Source organism: Typopeltis vanoorti, chromosome 1 (assembly GCF_054136105.1).
Source record: "Typopeltis vanoorti isolate ZY-2024b chromosome 1, IOZ_Tvanoo_1.0, whole genome shotgun sequence".
NCBI lineage: Eukaryota > Metazoa > Arthropoda > Arachnida > Uropygi > Thelyphonidae > Typopeltis > Typopeltis vanoorti.
In genome coordinates, this window is record NC_143549.1 from 118,722,144 (window position 1) to 118,737,578 (window position 15,435).

General features: G+C 36.5%; 1 protein-coding gene across 1 annotated transcript in view; it reads right to left on the reverse strand.

Moving 5' to 3' along the window:
- The window catches only part of LOC150110350 (uncharacterized), a 163,440-nt gene that overhangs the window by 51,861 nt on the left and 96,144 nt on the right, over positions 1-15,435 (reverse strand). Inside the window, exons 14-17 of the mRNA XM_090396379.1 lie at positions 14,274-14,331; positions 12,355-12,477; positions 10,907-11,011; positions 260-367 (exon numbers count right to left, since the gene is read on the reverse strand). Of these exons, the coding sequence (XP_090252505.1) occupies positions 260-367; positions 10,907-11,011; positions 12,355-12,477; positions 14,274-14,331 (394 nt within the window). The remainder of the gene's footprint in view (positions 1-259; positions 368-10,906; positions 11,012-12,354; positions 12,478-14,273; positions 14,332-15,435) is intronic.

Below are 15,435 nucleotides of genomic sequence, written 5' to 3' on the forward strand. Positions count from 1 at the left end.
GTATGGTAGGAAGTTTTATGTAGAAGTATACTAATTTCTTTTTAAGGTTGGAATTTACAGAAAAGAGTTTTATATCAACTGAGAAATTAAGTGGATCAGTTTTATGATTTCTATTTGATCTCGATTCATGTTTTAAATCCGTCTATTTTGCAAAACAAGAAATAATATTAATAATTTAAAGGTTATATAAAATATATTGTAATAAATTTGGATAATACAGTTAGTTATTATTTTCATAATTTAGACACACGAGGCTTACCTTCGCAATTATCTCCTGTTTCCACATAGCCAAATGAACAAGTACATTTTCCATTTTTGCATTCTTTATTTTCTCTACAGGTTACATTTTCACATTCTGGCTGTATTTCTGAAAGCAGTGCAGAGAAATAATTATATGTATGTATATATAAAAAGATATGGAATGAAGGGATTAATGAAAGTCTAAAAGTTGTGATAGGAATACTCTCGAATCGAAATAAAATTTGATGCATTTCAGAGATTGATGTTTGATACTTAATTTTGAACAGAAGCAAGATGTAGAGTATGGTTGATTTCTGTATTATTTGTTTGATATTTGTATATGTATTTACATTCATGACGTGTATCTGAAGTATGTGTTTTATGTATGTTTGCATCTTTATTCGAGCTATATTTGATTTCCGGATAGCGATTGGAATTGTTACTGTATATTGTGTTATAGCAGTCTGTTATTAACTGGGGCAGAGGTTGCTATGTGTATTTTAAGCTGCAATTCCTAAAGATTAATTAACTAGATATTACAGATTTTAAAAACATAATAGAGAGGAGAGGAAGATAGAAACCGCATTACAACATGTCGTTTTTTATATAATTAGCCCCACAGCAGCATATATACATTAATATTAAGACATTTCACATTTAATTTTAATTAAGACATTCATTTATTTACAAAAAAAATCAGTGAACCTGAGGGTTACCAACCTTCTAGAAATCGCAAATATTCTTCACGTCATCCGAATATGAAAGTTTTTGGATATTTATTTATCACAAAAATTATGATAATAAGTGAAATAAAATGAATAACAGTTTTGTCAGGTGATAACCGATCGTAGTTTACACATGCAAGGGTTCATACATACATAACATTTAATACCCTAATTTTGCATTGCTTATTACAAACGTTTCATCTGAAAGAAAGCCAATGAAACAATAAAGATATATTTAAAAATATGATTAAGTGGACAGTTTCGATCGCAGAAACATATGCAGGGGATGCACTATTAAAGTTCATATAGAATTAATAAATGATCTGTATATACATATCATTTTGAACAGGCATTTTTTAAAAATACAAACATTTGCTAAAACTATTTTGTTATAATGCTTACATATATTATATACCGTATTTTCCGGTGTATAAGATGATCCTATGTATACGACGCACCCAAGAAATTTAATACAATTTTCTGGAAAAAACCTTCTAATTGTTCTAATCATTTTTTCTCTAGGCGGAGGTCCAAAATGTCTTTCAGCTTCCCTATTCCCGTGTTCTTCCTCATATTTTACAACCTGCAATTTGTAACTTGAAGAATATGAATGTCGCCTGTTTTTTTTTTCCATCACTAAAATCTACGGGGAAATATCAAACTGAACACAAAATATCTCAACACGTCAACTCAATACTGATAAACATCGGTTAAGTGATTACTCGGATAAGATATTATGAAGCTTGAATAGGGGCTCCCCGTTCTTAGCCAATGACGGGCTAGAAGTCACATGAAGGTCACGCATCAATTTGATTGCACCATTAACCGCCTACAAAGATCTTGGAACATAAAAGGGAGTGTGTATGACTTTGAAAAGAGGAAACAATCTTTACCTTCATTATATAAGACGCACCCCATTTTTAAGATGAATTTTTAAGGTAAAAAAGTGCGTCTTATAGACCGGAAAATACGGTACATGTGGTATATATAAGTTAGAGACAGTTTCACACATAAAGGTTTCAGGTTCTTCATTAGTAGCTAACTATTAATAATATTACTCAGAACTTCATTGGTTCTTGTTCTGTGTATTTTGGCTGTTCTCTTGTTTCGTAAAAATATTTTATCGTCTTTAATCCATGCAGATTGAAAACCGTTTCTATTGTCCGACACAGGTGCGAGAGCTATCGTTGGCAGACTGCCAAGAAGAGTCATTTCATGTTGAATGGAAGAAAGAAATAAGGTGATGTACGAATTGGTCACCAACACGCCAAATCACGTGCTTTATACGTAAAATTTTCCAACTGTTATACAAGCAAAATAGTTACCACTTTAAAAACTTCGATGATCATAAAAGAGAAGTTAATTTTCCGACGGGTAATAATAAACATTCATCCCACAATACGGATTGATTACCCTATTACCGGAATGGATTCTCCTTCTTTGACATGCACAGAAGTGTCGAATGGTCTCGTATCTGTGGGCGTACTATATCTTATATTGTTTTATGGCATAAAATAATTGTTTCGTGGCCTTAGATATATTCGTTAAGATATATTTTAATGTCATTAAATTTTCTATTAATTTATTAATTAATTTGTTTATTTATTTTCTATGTCTGAAGCTCTGAGTTTCTTGTATTCCTTTGCTTTTTTTTATCCACTACATGTCATTCGTCATCGTCTCTTCTTCTGTGCCTGCCTGGAGTGAGATAAAAGTGTATGCTATTGTGGAACCTTGACAAGTAATTTGCTGTACCCTCAAACACCATTAATTTTCACTGAAAACATTTAAGGAGCAGGCTCGGGGATTGAGTTTGTGATGTCACTGAAGAATTCGTCACGAACGCTCCCAAGTCTTATATTTACAGAAAGGTGGGTGAATAAGACAGTGACTAAAGGTTGGATTCACAAAATTCTCGAACTGATTTGAAATAATCTGGAATGGATGATGGCAGTAGTTTATAACAATATTCAGATTCCCGGTTCGGGCTTGTATTCAAAGATGCAGATGGTACTGTCAACTTGAAATGATCTGTATAGTAAAAAAGTATTGGATCCGCTTGTGCAACATTGTTTCAAAATTGTGCGCTATTTCCTACTGGTATTTTAAGGAATACGTCCTTATGCAATTGCAGTTGCATCATGGCAATGACAATGGCTTTCACTAGGGACCACAAAGTTCCCTCCAAAGATAATTTTCCATCACCACCTGCCACTCACACAACGTCGTCCCGCTAAGGCGATTTCTATCCTATTTCTTTCCATCATAGTTTTTCCCCCTCTCTTTTTTAAACGCAAGCTTCTAATGTTCATACATTTGGAGATAAGCTACCACCGACCCTTAAAACCTGGAAATTTGTTACTGAGAAAAACTTTTTCATGTCATTTAAGCCAAAACGTTTCACTTCCAAGCCAAATATCTCTCAAGTAAGCATATTGCACCCCAGTAATCATCAGTAAGAAATATAATTAAATACTGTTATGGAATAGTTAGGTTCTAACAAGCCGAAAACATCCAGTAATATATTTAAGATCACATTTCAACAACCCTTCATATAAATGCATGTACATGAAAAGAATGTAACTAAAATTAAATGCAAGGATCAGCATATTCAAAAACGCTCCTCATCAAACGCAGAGCACAGCTGCTGAAACCTGAGGACTACAGTTCCTTCCTTAAAATATCCTGGTGTGAGCAAACTCATCTATCAAGTTTCGAGGTGATAATAATAAATGACAGTTGCACACCTATCATAGAAAACTTAAAACCAACAAAGATGACTTATCTTTCATGACTTTCTGGAAATCCTGACCGCAAATATGAGAACCGTTCTCACAATGAAATAATGATAACAATAGTTGAACGACTACAGGTTTACAGTTCATAAACAAAATCCAACCAAACAATTATTTTTTTACGGCATTGGCTACTGCTCTCTAATATACAAAGTACAAAGTATATTTTGATTTCTAAATTTCAGTATGATTTTTGCACTTTAATTTCTGACATATGCGTTGTTTAAAAATATAGATTAAATAAATAAATATATTCGAATATTTCCCGCTATTTCACAAGAGATATAAAAGCCAAAGCGATCAAGTTATATAAACTGTTAATCATCTACTAGCACGTATTTACAAATTATGAATTACGACGGTAAACAGTGTTCCGGAAGATTCCATGCAGATATGCGATCAAATGTAAACCGCCTTCCATCTGTTATCTTTTTTTAAGATAGAGGATATTACCAAATAAGATAGATGAACAATGAACTTAGTAAGTCAATGGCGTTCCTTATCATCGAGACTAAAGCAATAATTTCATTGGAACCAACGAAGACAATACAGAAAACACAATTTAAAGATCTCTTGATGGAATCAAGTGCAAGTGTCGCTGAACTATTCCCAGCGTAATAAATATGATCAGGTGTATACAAACAGCTCTTGAATTCATTACCTTGAATTTTATATACCATATGTACTGTATATATGGTATATAAAAGTTAAGTATTTAGTTAAGGAATCCTAATATAAGGGGAGGGTTTGCGAGGGGTCAACCACCCATCCTGTAAAAACCCTATTGGTTACGAAACAAGCACCATAGAAGCCTCGGAATTTCGGACGCCATTGCGACTATGATTGTTAATCGTTTTGGGACCTGGAATATACGTAGTTTGGTGAAAGAAGGAGCTATTTTTAATGTGACCAATGTCTTACGAAAGTATAAAATTGGACTTTGTGTTGTACAAGAAGCGCGTTGGCCGGGACAAGGCTCGATCCGCAATCAGGGGTACAGGCTATACTATAGTGGTGACGAGAGAAGACGAAGAATCCTCGGAATTGTATTTTTAGTTACTGCTAACTTTTTATGTAATATTTTAAATTTTAAACCGGTGAACAATCGGCTGTGCACTATTAGAGTTAAGGGACGTTTTCAAAATGTGTGTATTGTGAACTGTAATGCGCGTACTGAAGAGAGCTCGGAGGAACCTAAAGATTGTTTCTACGAAGTGCTTGAGCGTACTTGTAATAATCTACCGTCCTATGACGTCAAGTTAGTGGTGGGAGATTTCAACGCGAAGCTGCGGAGAGAGCGTGTGTGGCGCCCTTTCGTTGGTATTGAAATGAGAAGTGCAATAATAACGGGATCCGACTTGAGAGTTTTGCCGCCGCTACGAGATGCTTTGTAAAGAGCACTATGTTTGCGCATAAAGACGTCCACAAACAGACCTGGAGATCGCCGGACGGTAGAACAGCTAACCAAATAGACCATGTACTAGTGTATCGACGTCACCACAGCTCAATCTCCGATGTGAGGTTTCAGAGGAGCAGATGGAGATAGCGACCACTATCTGGTAGCCTACGATTTCAGGAATAGAATTGCAGTTCAGAAGCCCGCGTGTCCTACCATACGATCGGCATGGGACCTGGACAAGTTGAAAACAGCGGAAGGCAAACGGGCTTTCTAGTTAGAGTTGCAGAATCGTTTTGGAGAGTTACAGGAGGAAGAGGATGATCCGGGTGGGATGTGGGACACCATCAAAAATACGGTCGCGTTAGCTGCCTCGAGAACTGTGGGAACGAGAAAGAGGAGGAGAAAAGCATGGTTTAATAGACAGCTGTAGTTTAATGGTTTAATAGTGCTTCCCTTCGTTTCGCTACAGCTTCTTCACTACAGCTTTCGCTGTAGTGAAGAAGCTGTAGCGAAACGAAGGGAAGCACTATTGAACTACCTAGCGGATAGCAGGAAGAAAGCTGCATATGAGAGAGTGAAGAGTGGTGAATACATGTCTACGCAGGGAAAAGCGGAAGTATCTTAATGAGAAAGTGGCTAGCATAGAGAGAAATAGGGTGAAGAATAATTGACGGGAGATGTACCGGACGATCAAAGCCATGCGAGATGCCCAGACACAAGCGGCAACTATAAGAAATGAGAGTGGAAATCTATTAACAAACTCCAAAGATGCTCTCACTCGGTGGCGTAGATATTTTGCGAACCTGCTGAATGTCAATGCTGGAACGTCAGTATCGTAGGATTATACTCCTTATCAAACTGCTGAACCATTTATTAAAGAGCCGACATTTAGTGAGATTACTCGTGCTATCCGCATGCTGAAAAATAATAAGGCTCCAGGAGTGGACTGCATACCGGCGGAGCTCTTGAAGAATGGTGGGGACGTCCTGCTGGAGCAGCTGCACCGGCTCATCTTGATGATCTGGCGAGAAGAACGGATACCGGACGAGTGGAAGGAGTCGCTGATCACCCCAGTATATAAGAAAGGAGATAAGGCTCAATGCGGCAACCTATAGGGGCATCTCGCTGCTGTCGACTGACTACAAGGTGCTGTGTAACATCATGCTAATGCGCCTCACACCATATGCAGAAGAGTGTCTTGGTGACTACCAGACGGGCTTCAGGAGGAACCGTTCTACAATAGACCAACTCTTCACGCTACGCCAAGTTTTTGAAAAGTGCTGGGAATATAACCGGGAAGTTCATAATATTTTCATAGACTTTTCTTAAGCCTATGACTCAATGTACGCCCAAAAATATGGCAGGTGTTAGAAGAGTTGAGAATTCCTCGAAAACTCCGAAAAATGGCGCAGGTGTGCGTAGCTGGTTCGAGAGCAAGAGTGAAAGCAGAAGGTGACCTTTCGGACCCGTTTCAAGTACAGACCGGTGTGAAGCAGGGTGATGGGCTTTCTCCGATTCTCTTCAATTTAGTGTTGGAAAAAGTAATTAGAAACACACAGCAAGTGTCAGGTGGGGTGCAAGTTAGGTTTCTTGGCTACTCTGGCGACCTGAACGTTATGGCGTATCAACGGGACGACGAGGTGGCATTGGTTACTGCTATTGAAGAAGCTGCAGAAGACGTTGGCCTGAAAATAAATGCCGAGAAGGCAAAATATCTTTTTATGAGTCGCCATGCTGCTCAAGATCCAGACGGAGCTGCACAGTTTGAGAGGGTGAAGGTATTTAGGTACTTGGGTTCTTTCGTGACTGAAGACAACAAAGTTGAGACTGATGTCCAGAGTCGGGTAAATGCTGCGAATGTGGCCTATTATCAGGTGCGTCCCCTTTTCGCCTCGCGCTTGCTATCTTGGACTACAAAGGTGGGACTATACAAGACTTTGATCAGGCCTGTTCTCCTCTACGGTGCTGAAGCGTGGACTCTGACGGCAAGACAAGCAGATCACCTGAGAATATTCGAGAAGAAGATGCTAAGACGTATCTATGGAGAGGGTAATGGCAGACGGAGTCTGGAGGAGGCAGTCCAATGCTGCCATACACGCTTTATACAACTAAGCAGACGTTTTGATGGAGCTGAGCTGCGAGCCCGGCGTCTTCAAGCTGCTGGGGCACCTGTACCGAATGGGCCCCGAAAGGACTGTGAGATAAGAGAGGGAGGCCCCACCCCGATCAGGGAGACGGAGAAAGAGATGGGCGGATGAGGAGAAGGAAGACCTGCAAGCTGTCGGGCTGGAGACCAGAACGTGTCGGACAGTCGCAGAGGACCGTGCCCAGTGGCGACATGTGGTGCTTGAGACCAAAAGTCCACCCAGGCTGATAGCGCCTGGCTAATGTAATATGTATATAATATATGTAAGCATTATAACAAAATATTTTTAGCAAATGTTTGTATTTTAACAAAATACTTCATTCATTTTAATTTTTTGATTACAAAAAATGATTTGATTGAGAAGTTAGAAAAGGTACTAAAAGTGTTAATACGATACAGTTTGTTTGTTTTTTTAACCTAGGGGAGTGGTTCCCAACCTTTTTCCACTTGTGTACCCCCTTTTAAACTCATTTTATAAATTGTATCCCTTGTTTTTAAAATAGCTGTTTTTAAATACTGACACTTTTGTTCAGCGCCTATCTTAATGTAAAATAGTAGAAAAGAGGTATGTCCGCCATTACTGATTATTTTTCGTGTATTCCTTGAAGGGCCCAGCAAGTACCAGTATATGGTTGGGGACGGATGACCTAGGGAGGTAAACGTAGATTTACTTAAAATACTTAAAAAAATGAATTTCATAGACGAACGCAAGGCATTTGACTCTGTTGATCATGCTATGTTATTAAAAAAAGAAAAACCCTGCTCACTGTAGGCATTAGGAAGAAGCAAAATCTTTTCCACCTTATTTAGGAAACAGACAACAATAAATTCATATAAACAGCACCTTGAGCATACACCAACTCGTTTAAACTGGGTTATTCAATTATAATTTCTGTGATGTGTCTTAATTTTGATTAACTGAGTTAATTTGTTTTGAACGACCACTGTTCACTGATCTGAAAGGGAACCTAATCAGCTATGCTCATCATACAGCAATCTCTTCAAGCAATAAGATAAGCTTAAAGTGAAACAAGAAAATTGGGTCATTAAATCTGCAGAGAGATGGTTCAGTAAAAACAAAATCAAAATGAACATTCAGAAACTAAATGTATCCCATTTGAATTGAAGGGTAGAGAAGGAAACTTGTCCATTAAACACTATTCTACTTCATCGTGCAAAAAAGTGACTTTAGTTACTTTTTGGCACGATTGCTATTCAGAATGTCGACACCTACTAGTATCTGGGAATACTCGCCGGGATCATAATCAGAAATGGGGGTTTCCATTTCTGTTATTTCAGTAACCATTTAGTGTCATGCATTCGTTGCACAGAATGCATGACACTAAACGCTGAATATCTCATAAGTTTGTACAGACTGTACACTGAGTTAACTTTCCATTAGGAACAAGCAAGTAATAAAACACACCAACTCTCTGTGCAATCACAGCTCACAGACGCTTAGGAACAAAATCCCACCAGGTGTCGAACAATCTCCATGCATAACTCGACCCATTCCGGCTACAGCAACTCCTTTAGTTCAAGCTCATTCTGTGAAGGTGTGGATCAGCAGCTCTCACACCCCGTTCTAGCATATACATGTGTTCAACTTGGTTGTAGTAGGGGGGGTAGTTTGAGGGCCAAGGCATTGTGGCGAATTGTTATCGTGTTCCTCCAACCACGCAGTAGTTGTATGAGTCTGATGACAAGTTGCATTGTTCTGTTGAAATATGGCATGTGGTCGGGATATACCTCCTGCGGATATGGATGGAGATAGTCAGCTAACTGGTCCCTGTAGCATTCACCATTGTATTTAGCTCTCCAGACCATAAACCCTCCTTTACCGGCTTGTTGGACCCCAAATGTGCAACCAGGGTTCGTTTAAGGCTTCGTGCTCTTTTAAGCGAAATGTGAACCCAGCCATCAGCATTGTGCAACAGGGAATTACCACTCCAGACCTTTTTCCATCTATCGAAGGTCCATTACCGACGTTACCTTTGTTGTAACGTCGGTAATGTCTGTTCATGTTTAATCCAGCTCTGGTAACCGCTTGATACAGTAGCACGGGAACAACCAACAAGTTCGGGTATTTCCAAAATTCTGGCACCTGCCCTCCAGTCTTTATATGCCAGTTGTGGAATTGGCTTAAGGCGTCACGTGTCCCTTGTACTGGCAAACGTTTTCTGATTACGTACAGAAGGCAAGTGTGCTATTTATAGTAGCCGCATGTGAAAATGATATCACGTGGTACTTCGTTATCTCGCCTAATATGTAAATCGGGGTGAGGGATTTTCTAATGCAAAGCTAACTCATCATATTTTGCAATGGTATACTTAAGAATTCGGTATGGAATTTATAGCTGGTAGCATGCAAAAATAACCTTGGCAAATTACACAACGTACAGAACAGAATATTAAAGAAATCTTCCGTTATAATAATACGGTAGTTAACAACTAATTTATTCCTCAAAGTCAGGCAGTTATATACCTTTATAACAAACATTTTTCTTATATCGAAATCAACACTGGATTAGTTTTAATGTCCAGCACTGTACCATCAGGCAAAGTAGTTTTAGAAAAAGTTAATTATTTTAGTAATTTGGATTTATTCAGTATTTTTCGTCAATAATTGACGAAAAATAATTGACGAAAAGACACAATGCATTATTTATTTCACGATAAAAGGTTATTCGTTATTTTAAATTGTGTTGTTCTTTACATTTTTACATAAATTTAAGATATTATGCATTACAAATATTGGAAATAAGAGGGCAAACTGGATTTCTTTAGAAAAAATAATGCAAATAGAAAAATAAACACTTTCATTGATATGAAAATGATTGTTTAGAAGAATGTTAAGTCAACTTCGTTATTCTGATTGATTTTCTCAGTGATTCTGAAAGAGAACACATTTTTCTTTTATTAAGGTGCAGTGAACTGATTTAGGACAACTATATTTCTCTCTTTCAGTTTAAGAAAAATAAATTACTTTAGGAAAAAAAAATGTTAATTTTTAATTCGAGCGGAAAGGTTTTCATTTTGGAACTAATTGTATAAGTATATTAGAATGCTCAAAGTTGTTATTTAGCAAGAATTTTTTTCTTTCTTTGATTTGCTTGTTAAACCATTATTATTATTATGACAGTAAACTAAATTTTCGTAAATGAGTATGAGAAATTCTATCATTTATGAAATTTGTAAAATCAATTGTTATGTAAGTTATATTTGTATAATTATTTATTAGAGATTTATTATATTGTTTAGGGAATGTGTTAAGCATATGTAATAAATTAGATTTATATTATTATGAAATATTATGAAAACTAATATTGTTTTCATGTAACATAATTTTAGATTCTGAAAATAAAATAATAAAAAAAAACTTTTGGTAGTATGAGTCGTAGTGAGCGTTTTAAAAGAAAAAAGATTCTGTCCGTTATTATTCAGCATTTGGTTTTTTTAGATGGGAATTTTGATCGAAATCAGTTATTACTGATGGCAGGAAATGTTAAATAAGAATGCAAAAAAAATGGCCTCATGTCTTAAATTATGAGCTATTTGCATTTTATTGCAAATAAACTCAAACAAGCATTCTTACTACTCACTTTTACAAAGTCCAGTATCTAATCTGTTGTAATCATGCTTGCATTCACACTTTTCATCTTTCGCTTCTTCAGTATCGCTGTTACAAAACATCTCCTGTGTCACATCTGCAAAATAAAATGAAACTAAAGTCTATTAGCTATCCATTTTAATGAAGTATTCTCTGTGTTTGCTTAAATTATTTAACAAACTGTGCTCATCATTGAATTAACGCAAGAAACGTTATTTTTACAGAATGATATGCATTAAGAAGAGAACATATTCACCGAAACTCCATTGAGGTGTTAGAATAAGATGTTGCTAGTGAGATTTTGAGCGAAAAAAGAAGTACATCTACTATATTATAAAAGAATGATCAGGGTAAAGAAGTCAATTTAATTTTTAGCTCTCAGAAAAGGTTACTTTTAGAAATTAAAATTAAAATTTTCCTTTTTACTTTATATATGAAGCTATATATTTTATATACAACGAATTAAATTAAAAATATGACAGCATCTTTTGTTTTTATTAAATATAGCGATATATGTTCATAAATTATGGATTGACTTGACAACAAGCTGTGGCCTTGGCCAGTAAAAATTTGTTTGACAGTCTGTTGCGTTCCTGCAGTTTCTGGTCAACTATAAATTGAAGGAACGCAAGTTTATCAGTTCAGTTTATTTCTGAAATGGCGGAAAATTTTCAAGAAGCAAGTTAAGATGTATGAAACTTACAGAATGCGATACCTTCTCAACTTGCAAATTATAACTGAAGATTAACTATAGAATTTCGAAACACACGTCATGAACTATATTTAAAAATGATTAGCACATCTTCATTTATCCTCAATAACACTAAACCAGTCACAGATCACTGCAAATTATGAACAGAACGGATGCATTCATAATGACAGTAGTCTAAAATAATAAAAATGGGGTTTATTAGAGTTAATTGACATCCGGGGAGGTATTACAGGAAAATATAATATCAGAGTTCAATCAGTTTTCTTAACTGGAGCACAATTCTAGCATATAAGATCATTAGCAGCTAATGCCATTAAAAGATGCAAACGTGATAGTAGAAGTTATTGTAAATGTGATGAGAGAAAGGATTAATAAACTGTTAGGAAGATTACAGTAATCAATTGTGAGGGGACAAGGGAATGCAGAAAAAAATTATGCATCGCGACTCGTTTTTGAGATTCTCACAAAGTAGAGTTAAGAGCGTCCATAGGTGAAGAGAATTAATGTAAATGTGTAAAATGTCAGGTTTTGACACACTAAAATTTATTCATGTCATTTGTAGAGTGTAAATAAAAATGTCATACAGGATACATTGCACTATAAGGAACTAATTCATTACAGGGATATTAAATGGGGCACACATATATTTTTCTATAATAATGATGAATGCTTGTTTCATAAAATAGAACAGAACGCAAATTATGAAACTGCATGATTTTCATACTTACCCTTACACGTTTTCTCATTATAGTCATAGTACATATTTTTATTACAGGTGCAGATGAAAGTATCAGAGGTCGAAGTGCACTTTGCTCCAACCTTGCAAGCATTACCGTCGCACAGGTCACCAACTGAAAAATATAATACGAGTTAGTTACTCTAGTTGATGGGCATCTTGGTATTAACTACTTTATTGCTCTCTCTCTTTCTCTCTCTCTCTCTCTCTCTCTTTCTGTGTGTGTGTGTGTGTGTGTGTGTGTGTGTGTGTGTGTGTGTGTGTGTGTGTGTGTGTGTGTGTGTGTGTGTGTGTGTGTGTGTGTGTGTGTGTGTGTGTGTGTGTGTGTGTGTGTGTGTGTGTGTGTGTGTGTGTGTGTGTGTGTGTGTGTGTGTGTGTGTGTTTTCGTTTTCTTCCCGATAGTAATTCTACAGAACGTAATTTATTCCTTCATGCTCCGTTGCATTACAATGCCTATATTACATGTAGCTTATAAGTACTGATTAACATTTCTATTTCTATTTTTGTATTAATTTTCATATTTACATTTAGATTGTTATGTATACATATATTAACACTATACAGTATTTGTGTTAGATCACAGGGACTGGAAATTGATTTAATTAGCAAATTTAGTTATTCTATGTAATAGTTTTCGATAAGTCTCTGTCTTTCCACGGCCACTTGTCTCCAGCAGTGATGACATGTTGTATTAGGGACATCCGGATGGAGTCCAATAGTTGACAGTCGTAAAGTATGTGGTCAACAGTATGTTGAAGGTGTGGACTGCAAATGCACGCTGGTGATTCCAGGATATGGAATCTGTGAAGGCAGTGTCTTAGTTTTCCGTGTCCCGTTAGTAGCGTGGTTAAACCTGAAGAAATGGCATGTCTTTTCAGCCGGAGTCTGTTTCTGATGCTAGGAAAGAATTATTTTGTTGTTGATCCGTTTTTTGATGTTTTCCATTCTTCTTCTCACATGTCTAGGCTTTTCTCTTCTGCAAGTGTTTTTATTGCAGATTTCGAGAATTTCTGGTAATTTGTTTCTAGCCGTTCGTTTCTAGCTGCTTCTTTAGCCAACTGATCTGCTCTCTCGTTTCCTGCTATTCTAGTATGCGCTTTCACCCAGCAGAAATTGATTTCCCATCCCTCTAGTGAGATTTCGAACCTGATTTCTTGTCTGTTCTATCAATGCAATATGGTTGTTCTGGTTTTTTATGCTGTCTATAGTGTTTCTACTATCGCTGTAGATTGTTGCTGTCTTTTGCTGAGAGGTGTTGAGTTCTAATTCCTGGAGATATGTGAGTGACGGAACTACAGCAAGTTGTTCTGCTTGGTTGTTGGAATAAAGTGAAGACAGTCTAGAACAGTGTTCTTGTATTATGTACTGTCTGTTGTATGCAGTGAACGAACAACCGACATTCCTTTCGGTTTTGCTTCCGTCAGTGTATATTTGGAACTCGTCACTTTCAGAGCTTTCCTTCTCCTTAATATTTGTTTTCTTTGCTGGGTGAAATAGTGAAGCGGACGTTTGTAGCAATTTGGATCGATTTTGTAATTTTCGATATATCTTCCGGAAATGATTTCATATATAAGAGATAATTCTTGTATTTTCAGGTAGATCGGTGTTAGAGCTGCAATAACGGAAGCTGCCTCGAAAGATATTGTTCTGTATCCTTTGATTATGTGTATGGCTATAAGGCGTTGAACTCTGTTTAGTTTTTGTCGGTTTATATTTGATTTTAGTGTATGTTTCCAGGCAGGTGCTGCATAAGAATAAACTAAAATCGTTGTATACAAAAATCAATATTTAAAAATATAACTTATAAGATAAAAGTTAGGCAGTAGGGCAAATAAAATTACTGCAAAATTTGTTTATTACCAGTCTGTACTTTATGAGTATTTTATATCTTTTCTTATAATATATACATACCTGAAATTGTAGTTATATTAACTTTTCCATCTGCCTCTGTAGATATTTTAAGAATTATCTGGAAAAATAGAAATATATTACTAATGGTAAAACTACAACCTTCCATCATCTTTAGTTTCGAAATTTTGAATATTTGCATTTCAGTAAAGTAAATATACAAGGATATGTTTTTCCTATAAAACCATTTAAACCAGGAATTTCCGGTACTAATTAAACCACCAGTGAACTAGCTTGTAAAATTATATAAAGTCTAAACCTTTGCATTTCCATTCCCTCAGTCTATACGAGTTGCGATCCACCGTGGCGTAAGTGTGTTTGTAGTTCCAGTAGAAATAGCTCTTGTAGCTTTATTGGCCTCTGGCAGGAGTTCATTCAGTTTTTGTTGAGGTACCTGTCTCAATACTGGAAACCTAACTCGCTCCAGGTTGCTGTTCATTTGCTCGATAATTTTTCTTGCGTGTTCTTGTTCCTTCTCTGATAGCTTCCTTTCAACTATTTGTATATTTTCATGGTATTCAGCATTCTGCGCATTGGCATCTGGTTCTGATCCATTCATATTCTTGGCCAATTTAAGGTCAGTACAGTCCCCTTTTACAGCTTGAACGTTCAGTGCTTCCAGCTCAAGTTCACTAAATATCTTGCGTTTGAAAATGAAGCTGCGTTGCTGCATCAGCCTTTCGAATGAAATTTCCGAATCTGGGTGTCGTTCAAGCCAAAGTTGGAACATTCGTTTCTGAAATTCTCTAACTGAGGTGTTTGAACCGTAGAAGCGCTGCTTGACTTGTCACTGATGCATGACACTGCATGACTTCTGATCATGCAGTGTCATGCATGAAGTGTCATGCATGACACTGCATGATCAGAAGATAAAAATTGAAACCACAAAACTCAAAAAACTATCCAGCAGCCTACGCAAATTATATATATATATATATATATATATATATATATGTGCTTTCATATATGTGTGAAATCTATGATATGAATACCTCTCTCGTGATATGTAGTACGTACTGTAGCTAGGCAAAGCAAACAGGTATTCTCCTAGATCCGACTCTGTACGAGTATACTTTCAATGGCACGTTGAGAATAACTTTTTGGTTTGGAAACAAGTGTTATCGATGGTCGATTCATTCTTAGCAATGGAAAGACCGAATCGCTA